Raw genomic sequence first — 18,814 nt, forward strand, 5'->3', positions numbered from 1 at the left:
GATTGCCCTTGAGCTTTGTTGATGATTATTGCTAATCGAACATTCCCTGTGTCGCCGTCGTCATTTATATATCCCCCCGTGCACCCCGGCGTCCCCGTTGTAGTTGTGTCCCTGTGTCCCGGTCGTCATTTATATTCCATGTGTCCCGGTCGTCTTTTGTGTCCCGGTGTCCCAGTCTGTAATTTCTCTTTGGGTGTCCCGGTCGTCATTTATATTCCCTGTATCCCGGTCGTCATTTGTGTCCCGATGTCCTGGTCTGTATATACATTCGTTTTTGAATTAGTCTTTTTTTTTAGTTTTTTACCTTTTTTTTAGTTTTTGTTAGTTATACCTCATGATTCTAATGATTGCCCTTGAGCTTTGTTGGTGGTGATTGCTAATCGAACATTCCATGTGTCCCCGTCGTCATTTACATATCCACCTGTGCCCCCGGCGTCCCCGTTGTAGTTGTGTCCCTGTGTCCCGGTCGTCATTTGTGTCCCGGTGTCCCGGCCTGTATATACATTCGTTTTTGAATTGGTATATGATGAAATAAATTTTTGTGTTTTTCCCCTTTTTTTCTTTTTAGTTTTTTTCTTCTTTTTATTTTTTTTTGTAGTTTTTACCTTTTTAGTTTTTTTTATTTATTTTTCTTTTAGTTTTGTTTTTCTCCTCTTTTTGTTTTTCTTTTTGTTTTGTTTCTTCCTTTTTTTTTTCTTTTTTAGTTTTTTTTAGTTTTTTAGTTTTTTTATTAGTTTTTTTTTGTAGTTTTTACCTTTTTTTAATTTTTTTTTTTTGGCTTGAATACATTCGTTTTTGAATTGGTATATGATGAAATAATTCAGATGTCATATGCGAACAGACAGACAGACATAACTCACAAACAACATATATATATATATATATATATATATATATATATATATATATATATATATATATATATATATATATATATGTATATATATATATATATATATATGTATATATATATATATATATATATATATATATATATATATATATATATATATATATATATATTGTGATTCCTCGGCACGCTTTCTGTTCTTACTTTCTCTATCAGCCGCAAGCCTGTTTTCTTGCTGTTCTTGTGATTCCTCGGCACGCTTTCTTTTCTTACTTTCTCTCTCAGCCGTAAGTTTTTTGGCAAAGACTCTTTGAGCAGCTTCCTCGGCTGTTGCCATTGTAGGCTCTTCAGTCATTTTACAATTAAAAATTTGTCTTTGAACGATTATCTTAAATACCTTTAATGACATCATCGTCATAACAAACATGAAGACAACTAACTTCATGACGACATGATTACATGACGTCGCTCGACAGACCCACAGACAACTTATTTTTATATATATAGACTAGCAGTTGGGGTGGTGCTTCGCGCCCCCCCACCCCCCAAGCCCCCCCGCGCGCGTAAGTCGTTACGTGCCATTGTAGTTGTGTCCCTGTGTCCAACCTGTGAATATATATATATATATATATATATATATATATATATATATATATATATAATGTTTTTAACTACGTAAAACTTGCGAATATACAACATTCTTCGCTGTCCCATTGTCTGTGCATATAAATAGATTGTCAGGTTTACCGACTCTTGAACATGCAACATATAATTGTCCATGGGAAAACAATCCGTCTTCAGATCTATACCTCATGATTCTAATGATTGCTCTTGAGCTTTGTTGATGGTGATTACTAATCGACCATTCCCTATGTCGCCGTCGTCATTTATATATCCCCCTCTGCCCCCCGACGTCCCAGTTGTAGTTGTGTCCCGGTCGTCATTTATGTTCCCTGTGTCCCGGTGTCCCAGTCTGTAATTTCTCTTTGAGTGTCCCGGTCGTCACTTCTATTCCCTGTATCCCGGTGTCCATGTCGTCATTTGTGTCCCGGTGTCCCGGTCTGTATATACATTCGTTTTTGAATTGGTATATGATGAAATAAATTTTTGTGTTTTTCCCCTTTTTTTCTTTTGAGTTTTTTTTTGGTTTTTGCTTTTTTAGTTTTTTTTTTCTTTTTTCTTTTTTCTTTTTAGTTTTTACCTTTTTAGATTTTTTATTTTTTTTTTTTAGTTTTGTTTTTCTCCTTTATTTTTCAGATTTTTCTTTTTTTTCTGTTTTAGTTTTTTAGCTTTTTTAGTTTTTTATTAGTTTTTAATTTTTTTTTTATTATTTTTTTTTTTGTTTTGTTTTTTTTACTTATGTCCTGGTCGTCATTTATATTCCCTGTGTCCCGGTCGTCATCTGTGTCCCGGTGCTTTGTTGATGGTGATTGCTAATCGAACATTCCTTGTGTCCCAGTCGCTTTCTCTTTGAGTGTCCCGGTCGTCATTTATATTCCCTATGTCCCGGTCGTCATTTGTGTCCCGATGTCCCGGTCGTCATTTGTGTCCCGATGTCCCGGTCTGTAATTTCGTCCGTCGACAAACATGACGTCAGTCGACACACAAACATGACGTCACTCGACACTATGGGTAGGGTTAAGGCCTCATTCAAGTGCTGGTCTATATTAATCACTAATTTAGGAAAACAGTCTTCCTTTTCTCCTTCTGTCTCTTCTTTTTTTTTCTTGTTTGTGCTGTTGCATTGGTGAATAGATTGTCAGGTTTACCGACTCTTGAACATGCAATATATAATGGTCCATGGGAAAACAATCCGTATTCAGATCTATACCTCATGATTCTAAGGATTGCCTTGAGCTTTGTTGATGGTGATTGCTAATCGACCATTCCCTGTGTCGCCGTCGTCATTTATATATCCCCCTGTGCCCCCCAGCGTCCCCTTTGTAGTTGTGTCTCTGTGTCCCGGTCGTCATTTATATCCCCCTGTGCCCCCCGGCGTCCCTGTTGTCGTTGTGTCCCTTTGTCCCGGTCGTCATTTATATTCCCTGTGTCCCGGTCGTCATTTGTATCTCGGTGTCCCGGTCTGTATATACATTCGTTTTTTTAGTTTTGTTTTTCTCCTTTATTTTTATTTTTTTTTCTTTTTTAGTTTTTTTTATTTCTTTTTAGTTTTTTTGTAGTTTTTACCTTTTTTTAGTTTTTTTTTTACTTATGTCCTGGTCGTCATTTATACTCCCTGTGTCCCGGTCGTCATTTGTGTCCCGGTGCTTTGTTGATGGTGATTGCTAATCGAACATTCCTTTTGTCCCGGTCGCTTTCTCTTTGAGTGTCGTCGTTTATATTCCGTATGTGCCGGTGTCCCGGTCGTCATTTGTGTCCCGATGTCCCGGTCTGTAATTTCGTCAGTTGAAAACATGACGTCAGTCGACACACAAACATGACGTCACCCGACAGACAGACCCACACACGCACAGACAACTTATTTATATATATATAGATAGATAGATATATGTATGTATATATATATATATGCTAAATGTATATTTATGTAAAATATCTCGATTTAAAATGATCTAAAGTACCCTATTATAAACATCCAACGCCTCTTCGACTCCCTTTTTTAACCATTACGAGATCCAATGGTTAGCATCCATTTCTGACTCCCTAAAAGAAATCATCTTTCCAGGAGCTAAGGTTGAATATCAAGACGCCCTAATTTTATTCAGTGAGAAAAAGATCTCATCTATCCAGTCAATTATCCCAGCTTTGGAATTGGCCAATTCTCACAGGAAACCTCTTGTAATCATTGCAGAAGATGTGGACGGAGAAGCCCTTACAACGCTTGTTGTTAATAGGTAAATAATGATTTGAAACGTTTTTGAATTCGCCTGTGGATCTAAATGTTAAAAGCCGTGGATTTTTGAATGGACTAGGGCGAAAATTCAAGCGCTCTAATGCGGGCTTGGTGAGATGTAAAATCTTCTCTTATTACAGTTTTGCTGAACAAAACTAGAAAAATTCAACAAGTTTAGCTCAATTGATTAAAATTTGTGTTTGCAATAAAAGCTAGAAGATTATTCTGTCCTAAAAAAAATATATGTTAAAATAGTCTGAAAAGGGCTGCATAGTTAATTGTATTGCTTGGAAAAATGGAATTTATGTTTTTATACTTTGTTAATGATTCAACTAGGTAAGATCAATGATTTTTTGTTTGGTCTGAAACAAACTTGAAGTTCAATCTCTTGTCAGTTTCTAATTTGGCTCAGAAATATACATAGAATTCTATTTGATCTCCTATCTTTTGAAAGTCGTAATTTTTTTTTTTTTACCTACCCTTAGAATAAAACTCAGCTCGTTAGATCTTTTTTCGACTTTGTCATTTACTGTCATGAAAGAAATAATTTTTGTTAGTTGTCTGAGCATCTTTATCATCCAAGGGTAAGCTAGAATTGTAAGCAATTAGATGTTTTTAGAGACCTTTGCTTCCATTTTTCGTTTCAGAAACCTCCTTGTCCAATACATTCTTTTTTGGTGTGTGTTTAGTCAGTTTTATCAGATCTTCTAATATGCAGAGATATCAAATTTTCGCAAACTTCCTTTAGTGGTAACCTTGATAGTATATTTTGAATTTGAAAAAGATGTGCTTTTTTTCTTTGCTTTTCTGTGAATTGGGCTTATTTTGGTTCCATTAACTTTCTGTTCAGTTTGGTACTATAGTATTGTGGTGCTTGCTGACATTATTTCTAGTTAGGTTTTTCGGCTTTTCGTTGATGTAGGTCTTTGTAGTCGGAATCGCCAGATTTTTTATGGCAATTGGTATCTACCAAAGTGACATATAGCGATCGCAAATTCTATTGGTCTGTCTGTCCCGGTTTTGCTACTTTAGGCACTTCCAGGTAAACTGGGACGATGAGATTTGGCAGGCGTATCAAGAACCAGACCAGATTAAATGAGAAATTGACGTTTCCCAGATTCGCCCATCTGAGGGAGTAAGGGGACGGTTAAATCGGAAAAATTAGAAAAAATGAGGTATTTTTATCTTACCAACGGCTGATCGGATCTTAATGAAATTTGATGTTTGTGTAAGGATATCGTGTCTCAGAGCTCTTATTTTAAATCCCGACCGGATTCGGTGACATTGCGGGGAGTTGGGGGGGCGGGGCTAAAAATTTTAGAAAACGCTTAGAGTGGAGGGATCGGGATGAAACTTTGTGATAAAAATAATCACAAGTCTTAGATACGTGACTGACATGACCGGAACGGATCCGCTCTCTGTGGGGGAGTTGGAGGGGGAAGGGTTAATTCTGAAAATTAGAAAAAATGAGGTATTTTGAACTTACGAAGGAGTGATCGGATCTTCAGGAAATTTGATGTTTGGAAGGATATCGTGTCTCTGAGCTCTTTTTTTTAATCCTGACCGGATCCAGTGACATTGGAGGGAGCTGGGGGGGGACCTAAAATCTTGGAAAAAGCTTAGAGTGGAGGGATCGGGATGAAACATGGCGGGAAAAATGAGTACAAGTCCTATATATGGGGTTGACATAGCCAGAACAGATCCGCTCTCTGGGGGATTTGGGGGGGGATGGTTAATTCTTAAAAAATTTAAAAAATGAGGTATTTTTAACTTACGAAGGAGTAATCGGATCTTAATGAAATTTCATATTTAGAAGGACCTCGTAACTCAAATCTCTTATTTTAAATCCTGGCCGGATCCAGTGTCATTGGGGGGGGGGGGACCGGAAATCTTGGAAAATGCTTAAAGCGGAGAGATCAGGATGAAACTTGGTGGAAAGAATAAGCACAAGTCCGAGATATGTGACGAAAATAACCGGACCGGATCCGCTCTCTTTGGTGGAGTTGGGGGGGAGTAACTCGGAACTATGAGGTATTTGTAACTTACGAACGGGTGATCAGATCTTAATAAAATTGATCTTGTGAAGAATCTTGTGCTTTAGAACTCTCACTTTAAATCCTGACCAGATCTGGTGACATTGGGGGGGGGGGGCTGGAGGCGAAACCGGAAATCTGGGAAAACGCTTAGAGTGGAGAGATCGGGATGAAACTTGATGGGAAGAATAAGCACAAGTTATAGATACGTGATTGACATAATTGGAACGGATCCGTTCTCTTTAGGGGAGCTGGGGGTTGTTAATTTGGAAAAATTAGAAAAATTGAGGTATTTTAACTTAAGAACGGGTGACCGGATCTTAATGAAATTTGATATTTAGAAGGAACTCATGTCTCAGAGCTCTTATTTCAAATCCTGACCAGATTTGTTGACATTGGAGGTGGAAACCGGAAATCTTGGAAAACGCCTATAAATGTCGTAGATTTGTGATTGACTTAACCGGACCGGTTCCACTCTCTCTGGGGGAGTTAGGGGGTGGGTTATAGTGCTTTTGCGAGTTTGATGCTTCTGGACGTGCTATGACGATGAAAATTCGTAGGTGTGTCAGGGAGCTGTACAAAATGACTTGATAAAATCGTTTTCCCCGACTTGACCATCTGTGGGGCTGAAGGGAGAGGAAAAATTAAACAAATTGTGGTATTTTTAACTTATGAGTGGGTGATCGGATCTTAATGAATTTTGATATATAGAAGGACCTCGTGACTCAGAGTTCTTATTTTAAATCCCGGCCGGGATTTAGCTTCTGATTTTCCTTTTAAAGTAATCTATTGATTCTTAGAATTTTGCCAGAGCTCATACCACATGAGCTCTTCGCTCTTCCGACCTCGTCACAAGTGCTCTACCTCTTAGCTCTTGTTTTATACTGGAACACCAGAAAATCAAATTGTTTCCTGACTTCAAGTGGTAATGCTGATGTTTCAGTAAATTTATGCTGGCTGTTTTTCCTTTGATCTTACTGTGAATTGGTAACATTCCGTTTCCGTTCACCGGACATTCCATAATAGGTATAAGGCTTTGCTACCTAAGAAGTTTGGTGCCTGTTGAATTGTTACTTTGTAGTTAGGCTAACTTATTTGTTTCATGTTTTATTGGAACCACGGATTTTTGACTTACTAAACAATTATTTTAGGCAAGTTCAGTTTAACCGACATATAGAAATTGGTCAGTTTTTAGTAAAATGAAGCTTTGGAAATGCTTAACGTGTGTGGTTTGACAGTAGTAAAAGCCGTGCATTTGTCTACGATTCAGAAACGGTTTGATCAGTTGTTCTAATTTTCTAAATACAGTCCTCCACTTAAAATCTCCTGTATGGAGGAAATTGCTGATTTCTACTGTCGTTTCTTTCATGTTTAAACGGGGTTAAGTTTGTTTAATTTATCAACGAGTTAAAGTCTGTTTAATTTATCTTTTAGACTCAAAATTGGTCTTCAAGTTGTTGCGGTTAAAGCTCCTGGATTTGGTGATAATCGCAAAGCAACATTGCAAGATATGGCCATGGCTACGGGTGGCATTGTATTTGGTGATGAAGCTAATATGCTCAAGCTTGAAGATGTTCAGATCCAAGATCTCGGAGAAGTTGGCGAAGTCACTATCACAAAAGATGACAGCATGCTGCTAAAAGTTAGAATCCTTTAGTTCACACCATCAAAAATTGCTAATAGTGGAGTAAAAATACGGTTTGACCTCATGGAAATTGCAACAAAACTATTTTTTCTACAACAAAATGTTCACAAAAATCAGCTGAATTACAAAAAAAAATTCATCAAAATACCTCTTGCAAAAGTGTCCCTTGAAAATTTGCCCATGAAGGAAAAAATTAATTTTTGTGTTTATCAATGTTTTGGAGCAAAAATTCTCGCTTCCTATCCAATTCAGCTAACCAATCCTAATACAACGCTAGACATATAGTCTTCTGTATCACCTCTTAATTTCAAGTTTTAACTCATCTCCCCCTCCTTTTAGGGTGGAAATGGGCATAAAGGTAAGAAAATGGAAACCCGAATTCAAATCTGGAGTCAACATGCTTTATTTGATAGGAAACGACTATTTGAGCTCTTAAATATTTATAGAAAAAAAAATCGATTTTCTTTCTTATTTCCCCCTTCAAGGGCAAATACGGGACTCTAATGCAAGGGGGTCTTGTTGGACTTTTCTGGTGTAATTCAGCTGTTTCATTTTTTCTACTTGACGAATCATAATTTATTGCTAGACCTACTTTCGGGTGTAATGAAAAGTGTGTTTTAAGAATAACTTCCATATTACAGTAAGAAAGAATCAAAATGCTACTAAACGGATACCAACGGTAGTATAAAAATGGCAGCATATGATTTAAGGTTGGAATTCTCTATTGTCAGGATTAGGTCATTATTTCCCTTAACCAAGCTTTACGTTAAGTTAATTTATGTTATTCAAGATTGAAAAGTATAGGCGTGCCTTATCTTGCAATTTAAACATGGGAATGAGTTGGAACCCATGTGGTATCTAAAAACCGCAAGTATAGCGAATTGTTGCTTCTTTTATACTATTTGAATGTTTTATTTTGCTATAAAAATAAGTTTAAAATATCAGAATGAAGCTGAGAAGCAACATATCCTTCATAAATCCTTTGCGGAAAGCTGAACATATTAATCAATACAAGTTTCGTTATTCTCATCAAGAATACTTCTTAGGATTGGGGATAAAATAACTTCATAATGGCCTACAATAAACACTATTTATTCGAACCTACTGATTTCATTACTTGGGATTTCAAATTTTTAAATCAAGTCATCTGGTAAGAATTGCACTTTTTAATCTCTTTAGCAGTAACGAATTATTCCTTCCTCTTTTGCGTTTTTCCTCGAATGTTTTTCAACGTGGATTCAGGTCAAATGTTTTGTTTTTTAAAATCCTGTGTTTCACTGTGAAAATAAAGAAAAACTGTAAGGTCTTTTCAAATGACAAAGACAAAAAAAGAAGAGAAAAACTTAGACCCTCCGGGCTAGTATAGTTAGTGCAAGTTTAAGAGCTTTTTATACTTTTAACCTATACACATTTATCTTTTTTTTTTTTTTTTTTTTTTTTTTTTTTTTTTTTTTTTTTTGTAAGATCGTTAAAATAGAAATGAATTTTCAGCAAAAAAGTGGTTCTGAGACCCAAGGAAAAAACAAAATGGATTTCCAAGACTAGTGAAAACACGAGGAAAGGATGGAGCAATCGAAACTTTTACCTGTTTAAAACAGTTTTAGTCAGCGCAGTTAAAATAAGAAAGATGCTAGTCGAGAAGTTGCAAAAGAGAATACGAAAAATGATCGTAGAATGCAAAATAAAATCAAACTAATTGCTATGTTGCTGTGCCCGAAAACCCCATCTAGTTGCAAAATAAATAATTCCAACTACTTCTGTCGCATCCAGAAGACAAGTAAAGCTAAAAAAAAAAAGAAATTAATTCTTTTGACAAATAATCATTTTGCTTGTATCTGAAACAGGTTTTTTCTTAGATATTGAATTTGAATGCATTTATTTCTAGTATCTGTTTATTCCTTTTTTTTATGAATTTCCCCTTTGTATGAAACTACTGTTGTAGAATTAACTAAAGAGTCCTCAATCTGCACAAAATAATTAAAGGGATTAAATATGTGCTCGCAAACCAAGTTTCATTATTGTATTTCAACAGTTTTTCGTTAACATATGGGATATACGGTTTCGCAGCAACCACACCTCCAGGAGTTTAACCTATTCTGTGGGTTATTTTTACTGCCACATCTTTTAGGATAGAAGATGAGGGTAAAGACTGGATCCAATATTTAAAGAGTGATAGAAATCTAAATACTGTGGTCGGGTGATTCTGGGTTTCAAAAGGGCAGAAACAGAGCCGGTCTTAGCTGTTTCCGTGAAGCACTTCGCGAAATCACAAATCACTCGTGTAATTGTAATTTAAAAAATATTTAGCCCAGTTAGGGTAGAGCCCTAGTAGACATGGTTTCCGGGACTGTTTCCCCACTTGCCACCCCAAAAGGTCAGCAAAAGTCTTGGCTGTGTCTTGGTGTTTTTTGAAATATTATCGTTAATGGATCTTTGGGAAAGCTCACCTTATGACGCCCCTCCCCTCGCTCAAGATCAAAATTCTCGGAACCAACGAGTGTATATAATTGGTTGTTCTACATGTTAGCATAAAAAGATTGTGATAAATATTCTTTTTTCTGAAATTAGACGAAATGTTAGATCCAAGGAGTATTTTACTGTTTTAACGTTAAGCAGTTGCGACTGGTAGTTTTTTTTTTAAGAAGAAGTGCCACCAGACGCCAATTTTGGGGATTTCTCTTCTATAGGCTTCTAAACCCATAATTTGTAAATGACTAGTATGTTAAGTTATCAACCTTTGTTTATATGCTGATCCTCATCAGTGATTAAATTTTTCAACCAATGTGAATCAGCTGGTCTTTGTTGATGTTAATTTTGCAAAATTTCAGGGCAAAGGCAGGAAAGAAGATATTGACCGTCGAGTAGACCAATTGCGAGACCAAATTGACTCGACCACGTCGGAATACGAAAAAGAAAAGTTGCAAGAACGTTTAGCAAGGCTTGCATCTGGTGTGGCTGTTTTGAAAGTAGGTGGTTCCAGTGAGGTTGAAGTAGGAGAAAAGAAAGACCGGGTTAATGATGCACTCTGTGCCACGCGTGCAGCTGTTGAGGAAGGCATTGTTCCAGGTGGTGGCACTGCTCTTCTTCGATGTCTTCCTGCTTTAGATAAAATTAACCCTGCTAATGAAGATCAAAAAGTTGGTATGTGCTAAAGTTTAGCTTCTTTAGAATTAGGTGTCTTATTTGTCTGTATTCTCCGCAATTCATTGTCATGCAATACCGACACCGAATATTGTCTATCCTTTTTTATCTTCTCTTCTACAGATGAACGGGTCAAGTGCATCAGGGATTTAAAGGTTACTAAAACTAAACTTACGATTATTTGTTTTTATAAATTTGCCAAACCAGCGATAAGTGTTTGTTAGTAATTTCCCCGTAATAGCTGTCTTTGTGCAAAGTTATAGTGATAAATAATCTAAAAGCACAATTTGATCACGAAAAGTAAAGAACAAATTCAAAACTTAAACGGAACAGAAATTGATTTTTAGACGTCAAACTTAAAACGAATATTGCAGTTAATATTGTGTCCAACTTAGATGTAAATTAGCACGAATAATTATGATAATACCCTCTCCCCCAACTGGATCACATCAAATAGATAGTGTCATTTGAGTTATAGTGGAAAGTAAATAGATTGCTTTAATTAAAAGTTTTCTGTAGCTAGTTGATTTTCTATTGATTGAAAGTAGATTTAAAAGAAAGAAAACACAATAAAATTAGTTGCATGTTAGACTGATCAGCCTGTAATAACTATTTTTTTTTTTTTTACGGCTTATAAAATTAATATTTTTTTTCAATGCCAATGATTAATTGTAGAAACGTGTGGCAGAAACCAAGTGAGATATAGCTATCCTATCGCAAATTCTGTCGGTCTGTCTGTCCCGGTTTTGCTACTTTCGGCACTTCCAGATAAGCTAGGATGATGAAATTTGGCAGGCGTATCAGGAACCAGACCAGATTAAATTAGAAATTGTCGTTTGGGAGTTGGGGTAAGGGTTAATTCTAAAACATAGAAAAATTAGGTATTTTCAACTTACGAAGAAATGATCGGATCTTTGTGAGATATTATATTTAGAAGGACCGACCTTGTAACTCAGGCCTCTTATTTTAAATGCCGACCGGATCCAGTGTCATTGGGGGGGGGGGGCCGGAAATAATGGAAAACGCTGAAAGTGGAGAGATCAGGATGAAACTTGGTAGGAAGAATAAGCACAAGTCAAGATAAATAACTGACATAACCGGACCGTATCAGCTCTCTTTGGTGGATTTGGGGGGAGGGGAGTAATTCGGAAAAATTAGAAAAAAACGAGGTATTTGTAACTTACCAACGGGTGATCATATCTTAATGAAATTTGATATTTAGAAGGATCTTGTGCTTTAGAACTCTCATTTTAAATCCCGACCAGATCCAGTGACATTGGGGGGAGTTGGAGGGGGAAACCGGAAATCTTGGAAAACGCTTAGAGTGGAGAGATCGGAATGAAACTTGATGGAAAGAATAAGCACAAGCTATAGATACGTGATTGACATAATTGGAACGGATCTGTTTTCTATGGGGGAGCTGTGGGTTGTTAATTTGGAAAAATCGGAAAAATTGAGGTATTTTTAACTTAAGAACAGGTGATCGGATCTTAAGAAATTTGGTATTTAGAAGGAACTCATGTCTCAGAGCTCTTATTCCAAAAACCGACCAGGTCTGTTGAGATTGGGGGAAGTTGGAAGGGGAAACCCGGAATCTTGGAAAACGCTTATAAATGTCGTAGATTTGTGATTGATGTAACCGGACCGGATCCTCTCTCTTGGGGGCGTTAGGGGTATGGGATTCAGTGCTTTGGCGAGTTTGGTGCTTCTGGATGTGCAAGGACGATGAAAATTGGTAGGTGTGTCAGGGAGCTGTACAAATTGACTTGATAAAGTCGTTTTCCCTGATTCGGCCAAATGGGGGGGCTGAAGGTTTCTTGAAATTTTGCTAGAGCTCATACCATATGAGCTCTTGGCTCTTCCGACCTCGTCACAAGTGCCATGTGAGCTCTTAGCTCTTGTTACGGTCGTAGTTGTTGTAGAAATAGCTGTAAAAAAAGTTGCAGTAATCCTTGTCAGGATGATAGCTGAAGAGAAGTTTTAGGGGAATTGGTGGTAGAAGTTTCGCTGTGGATACTTACATGGTTAGATGGCTGGGTGCTTTCTGCAGAGTAAATGCTGTATTTTTATTGTGAATATTTTACCTGTAGTGCTGAATTCCGTCGAATTTAATATTTTTATTTAATTTATTGATGGAGGCACTTTAGTTAGTACGGCCATCTAAGGGAACTCCCATCCGTATAGTCACTAAGAAAATAGTAAAAGATCTCACCATATGCAACCAAATGGCTTCGTTTGGGCTATATCTTGAAAAATTTATAAAGGGTGTTCTTGAGGAACCCTTCATGCTAGCTTTAGACGGAAATGAAACTCGGTTTGTAATATGTGCTCTTGATGTGTTTTGGTCTCACGCAGTTATCTGTTCACTTAAGAATTTGCAGTTTAATACTCCCTAAACAATCATGAGTACAAATGTAAGCAATAGGTCGGTGCTTATGAGATTTTTTATTTGAGAGGGGGGTTTGAATGTCAAGATCGTGCTTTGAGCTCTCCAATTGTAAAAACTAAGGAATATTTCCGTACTAATGGCAATGCAAATTGGAGATAATACTAAATTTGTAGGCTGTATGCGGTTCTTTGATTCATATTACTATTTTAACCCTATACTTTTAATTCATAACATCGTCAACTGTTTTTGATCTACCATGTCTTAAATAGGTCATTGCTGTATTTTGTTTTAAGGACGGCTCTTTGATCATTTCAGACAGTTCCCTAAATCATTCTTTTACGATCATGAGTCGAGATAAGTCCCCTATGATGTGCCTATAAAGGGTTGAGTGAGACTCTGGCCCTACTTCAGGCATTTCTGTTATTTAGACGAAAGAATAGTTCAACTCAGGGAAAGTCGAGGTGGAGTTAGTTTTTCCACCATTACGTTCGAGTAATTTTTGAAGGATCCTGATTCTAAAAAGTTACGACGCGCTCATCATTCTTCTAAATACTGAAAAAATATGTTCCGTGTTAACTTGCGAAATGATCCCTGAATAATGACGAGTCAAGAAAAATGTTTTACGTCTGTATGAAGTTCTGCGGAGGAGGGGCTCTCTGCTTCAGAATTCAGCGAGTACGTATGTCAAAATATTTACATGACCCTGATTACAACGCGCAACAAAATGCTAATATTTTAACTGAAATATATCTCAGATATAAAATGTCTTTTTTTTTTTTTTTTACGGTTTACTCGTCAAATTCTTATTCTGTTTTCGACCAGGTGCTTGAGCCATTGGTTCGAATCTTCTGTTTAGTAATTTTCTGTAGCTATTACTCTATGAATTATGCGAAATCTATGTAAAAGCTGTTCATATTTTTGAGAATTAGGCGTTATAAAAATGTCCTCCAAAACAGAGCACAATGCGCTTTTTAGATTTTGCATAGCTTTATTCATAAGGATAGCATAATTTTAAAATTTGTATATTTGGACATGAAAATAAATTAAACAGTTCTTCCATGCTTTCATGGTCTTATTTATTTTACTTCAAGCATATGTAATTACATTATGATTGTTCAAGGATCAAACAGTATGTATAGTAGAAGTGTATTTGATTTTTTTTTTGGGGGGGGGGGGTGTGGAATGGCCAGATAAATAAAATATATATACTTGGTGTGTTTGCAATTAGGACAAATTTACAACAACTAAATTTTGATTTCAGTACTTATTTGGATTAATTCATAGTCTTTATTCGTCTTGTTTTATCCTCAGAATCTGGTTTGTGACTCTTGATCGTATTCAACATGATAAGGACAATTTCTCATTTTGGGTGCCTTACAAAATTGTTGAGTTCTAAATCCGACTTCATCGGGGGAGTTTTTTTTTTTCAACCCCTGTTTGAATTGTGCTTTCAAAAAATAACAAACTTTTTATATTCTGAAGATTATATACTAAGGAAAACAAAGTTGGAAAAAGTATTTCGTATCTATGCAATAACATTTAGAATATCCATAATTGTTTGGTTCTGATTGACTAAATAGGTAAAGAAAACATATGTCAAAAGTTCGAAGGACTTATGTACAATAAGTCATCAGACTGAACAAGTTTTGTCTGAAAAGATCGGCTATGATCTCTTCTGCAGCAAGAATATCTTTTTAGCTGTGAATATGTATTTAGGTTAACATTTATTTTTTTATTATAGGCATTGAAATTATTCGACGATCTCTGAAAATGCCCTGTATGACCATCGCCAAGAATGCAGGAGTTGATGCTTCTGTCGTTGTCTCCAAAATTCTAGAATCACCCGAAGAGGTTGGCTATGATGCTATGCTTGGTGAATATGTTAACATGATTGAAAGAGGGATTATTGACCCCACTAAGGTAAGCTCTTAATGAATTTATATTTCAAGCTGTACCTGCAATATATTCCCTTCGTGCCTTAATTAGGATGTGGTGGTTCAAATCGCGTTATGTGACATTTTTTTTATTGTTGGCAAAATTATGCTACATGTCCCCTCAAGACAAGTCAGTTTTTTCGAATGAAGCATGCTGCTTTCTCCTATCTTCTTTGATCATCGATCTAGGAGTTTGCGTCGTCATTCATCTTGCTTTACGCATAGTCTGGTGTTGATAGAAAAAAGAAAATTTTGTCGAACTTCGTGTGCATGCAGAAGCCAAAACTCGTTTTTCGGTTTTTCCACTCGCCTGTAAAATGGGATCTGTAATGTAGCACCTATTTAGTTACGGCCACATTATTCCTGAATAGAAAATACTAGGTATTATAGGCCTGAGCAGATGTCTGTTAGTTGCACTGCCAGGGGTGGCGATATGTCTTTTACTGTGCTTTTTTTTTAGGGGTGTTTTTTTGTTTTCGATCTTATTGCCACTCGGAATTCTACTTATAAAAGGAAAAGTAAAGTAGTTTGGCAAGTATTTTATATTAATTGTTCGGTTTATTTATCAAATGTTTACCGGTAATCAATTGCACAAATTCTGTCTTGTGCGATTTCTTAGCTTAAAGTGCTTGCAAGTTGGTGTTTTGGATAACAAAAAGTCCCACGCCAAAATGAACTGAAATACGGCTTCACTGAAGTGTACTCTTGACAGTGAAATTCAAGTAAGGAAAGATGTCCCCCATATGATCACCACATTTGTTGCGCAAACTGCAACTCGAAATAAATCTCCTTGTTCTACTGATTCATTGGTCCTTCTCTAAATAATTTTCTTAAATGAATATAATGAACGGCTTCTTATTGTGTTTTATCAGATTAACGACGCTTCTTGACTACTAAGGTCCCTGCGTCGGCCCTGCAGTGCATTGCTGCAGCATGATTCGATCTCTGGGTCCCGTATTACCAAGCTAAGGTCAAACCCACTGCGCCACCACAGGACTGAACGGCTTGTTAATGAGCGGCTTGTCTCTTCTTCAAATTGAGTTATTAGCAAAATTGCAGTGGTGTGTGAGTTTCTGAAAAAATTTAAATGCTATGTTCGCAGTAAGATCGCTTGCTCGCCTATTCTTCAGTATGGTTTCCTGACAAGTTTCCATGATATATTTATCATTCCTGCGAGATCCTCCAGTGGGGTGCATGTGAACTTTTTATATGTATTTTGCTCATTTAGTTTATGCCTACGGATTGTATTGAATTAAGTCTTTTAAATTAAAGGGTTACGTTCGCCTGTCATAGAAAGACTGCGATTTTGGTATCGTAAATGAAAGTAGTCCAATCTACTATTTATTTTTTTATTCTGGGGGAGCTTCCCAGAATAATAATATTTAGCTAATGGCACTTCTTTTAAAGTTGACGAGAATGAAAAGAAACTTTGGAGAGCTCTAAAATCATATATTTGGCCTTTATTTGGGCCCGGGAATCCTATAAAAATACGACAGAACCTATAAGTGGATGAAATTAAATAAATCAAGTTTTTTTTAACTGCAAGTAAGGAGCGACATTAAACTTCAAACGAACAGAAATTATTCCGTATATGAAAGGGGCTGTTCTCTCAACGCCTCGCTCTTTACGCTAAAGTTTGATTCTTTGTCACAACTCTACTTTTCAGAACAATAAAAAACGTTAGCTTTGGTTTGAGGAATGTGAGGAAGGACGGAGGGAGTTTAGAAGCATTTAGATTGCTCAGTTGATCTTGAAAAAAAGTTGCACGTGTTTAGGGACAAGCGAAGAAGATATAAAAGGCTACTAAAGCTGAAGAAGAGATGTTTAGAGGAGGAAGAGAGCCAAAAAAATACGGAAAAAATTTAGCGTGAATGATGCAACAGAAACTGAAATTAGTGAGGAAATCAACCGAAAATAGACGGTTGACTCATTCGGTCCGTCACGCTGATACCTGACCAGAATACTTAGAATAAACTTAGTACGAAGAAATATGCACCAAAGTGGACGAAGAGAGGTTTGGTCTGATCACTGAGACTACTGTTTAAACTGTCAGTCAATATTCCACAGATTTTGGACTTCTAATTATGTTATGTTTTAAAATCTAAAAAAGAGCCATATTTCCCCAGGGGTGATCATATCGAACCAGTAATCGTAGAAGTTTGGGAGAGGGGCCATTTAATCGAAAATCAAAATCTCTTCTAAGGAGCCATATAAGCCGTATGCATTATAGTGAAGCATTTGAACAGCATGAAGTTGGAAAACAATTTATAATTTCATATTATCTAGAATAATTGCAGCTAACACACTTTGCATGCCGACCCGCTTACTTAACGTAACCTTTTTTTCATGGTTTTTGGAATTTGTGAATGTTATTCAGTTTGTGTTGTTTGTTATTTTAATTGTTATAATTTTTATCCTTACACTTTGGCGTAACACTGGATTAGTACCGAGATTTTAAATTAATGAACTGTCAGAAATAGTTGGGGTTTACACCGATTGTTTTTACCATCAGTCTGAAAGTTCCTTAACCTGTTTTTCAGAATGATCTAAATTTTTCGTGAATTATTCCCTTGTTTGAGTGTTCCTGTAACTTTACTTACTAGTCTTTCATACCCCTTAATTTTGAGAGCAAAAACCAACTGGGAACTACGTTTCTGTCAGGAGAATTTGTTGACTTAATATTGATAACTGTAATACTATTCCGTACTGGGGAACAATAAGGCATCAAAAATAAGTATGTAAAATAAAAAAAATAAGTGTGGGAAAAAATTGTCATCTAAGGTTTGGTAAAGACGCAGTTCCTGGTAGCACTTGCCCCCCTGGTAATATCCCGATGGCAATCAGTCCCTCTCAGAATATTATCGACAAATTATTGCATAAAAAAACGAAAGGCAAATCTTTTTTTTGTGATTCGGTTTCTGCAGCTTTCTGTAAGACTAAAAATTTTCATTTACATCAAAGATAAAGCAAAAACAATTCTGATTCAATAAATTATGATTTATTAACTTATTCTAAAAGCGAGAAATGTATTTAACGCATTGAGATAAAACAATATTTGGAAATTGCTGAATATTTCTAGAATTAGAAATAGAACAATTTGTTTTAGAAAGGTAGTTAATGGCAAATCCAGGATCTTAGTTTAGAGTGGAATTTGCCCTGTATGTCCTTTTTTGTTTACGGAACCCTTATCCCTTATGGAATGTCTTTCTCAGGAACCTTTAAACTAATGCTGTAGACCTAGTTTCTGAATATTCTGGAACTTAAGGTAAAAATAATGTCCCCTTAAGGTTAAAATAATTTCCTCTTAAGGTTAAAACAAATATTTGAAAGTGAAGAATTATGTAACATGGCCGAGATATGTCTCTTAAAAGAATAGTGATGCTTGAACATGACTGTAGCGATTTGATTTAGAATTTTGTCCATGCAAACTTTTTTTTCTGTATTTTTTTTCTATCAGGGATACTAATTTTTAATAAACGTAAAAGACAAAAGGTATATTTTTAAATCTAGATCTTAGCTTCTCTTTTCTTTAATTCTAGTATTGTTAAACGCGGTTTCATTTCATTTCAGGTTGTTCGCACTGCATTGACAGATGCATCTGGCGTTGCATCACTGTTAACAACGGCAGAAGCCGTTATTACAGAAGTTCCAAAAGAAGAAAAGGCCGATATGGGTGGAATGGGAGGCATGGGTGGAATGGGGGGCATGGGAGGTATGGGTGGAATGATGTAATCTCAGAATTGCCCCTTAGACTTATTTCAATTGTATGAATGACAAGTGCGAGTGTAGTCAATCAGCAAACTCCTTTTTTGTATTTTCATATGAAGTTATCTCTTTATAAACGGACCTTGAAACCATGAGTGATTTATTCATGTTCCATGGTCTATTATTTTGTTCTGTTCCCAAAATGATGAATGAATCGCTAGTTTTGTTGTAATTTTTTAACGAATACAGGTCTCGTTTTGTTA

At 36.2% G+C, this 18,814-nt stretch overlaps 1 protein-coding gene across 2 annotated transcripts in view; it reads left to right on the forward strand.

Moving 5' to 3' along the window:
- LOC136032104 (heat shock protein 60A-like) overlaps nt 1-18,814 on the forward strand; it is a 30,314-nt gene extending 11,500 nt beyond the window's left edge. For both annotated transcript variants that reach the window (XM_065712256.1, XM_065712267.1), the window contains exons 5-9: nt 3,537-3,705; nt 7,172-7,379; nt 10,211-10,523; nt 14,654-14,832; nt 18,417-18,814. In XM_065712256.1, coding sequence (XP_065568328.1) covers nt 3,537-3,705; nt 7,172-7,379; nt 10,211-10,523; nt 14,654-14,832; nt 18,417-18,578 — 1,031 coding nt within the window. In that variant the 3' untranslated portion in view covers nt 18,579-18,814. The remainder of the gene's footprint in view (nt 1-3,536; nt 3,706-7,171; nt 7,380-10,210; nt 10,524-14,653; nt 14,833-18,416) is intronic.

The sequence above is a fragment of the Artemia franciscana genome, chromosome 1, assembly GCF_032884065.1.
Source record: "Artemia franciscana chromosome 1, ASM3288406v1, whole genome shotgun sequence".
In the NCBI taxonomy this organism is placed as follows: Eukaryota; Metazoa; Arthropoda; class Branchiopoda; order Anostraca; family Artemiidae; genus Artemia; species Artemia franciscana.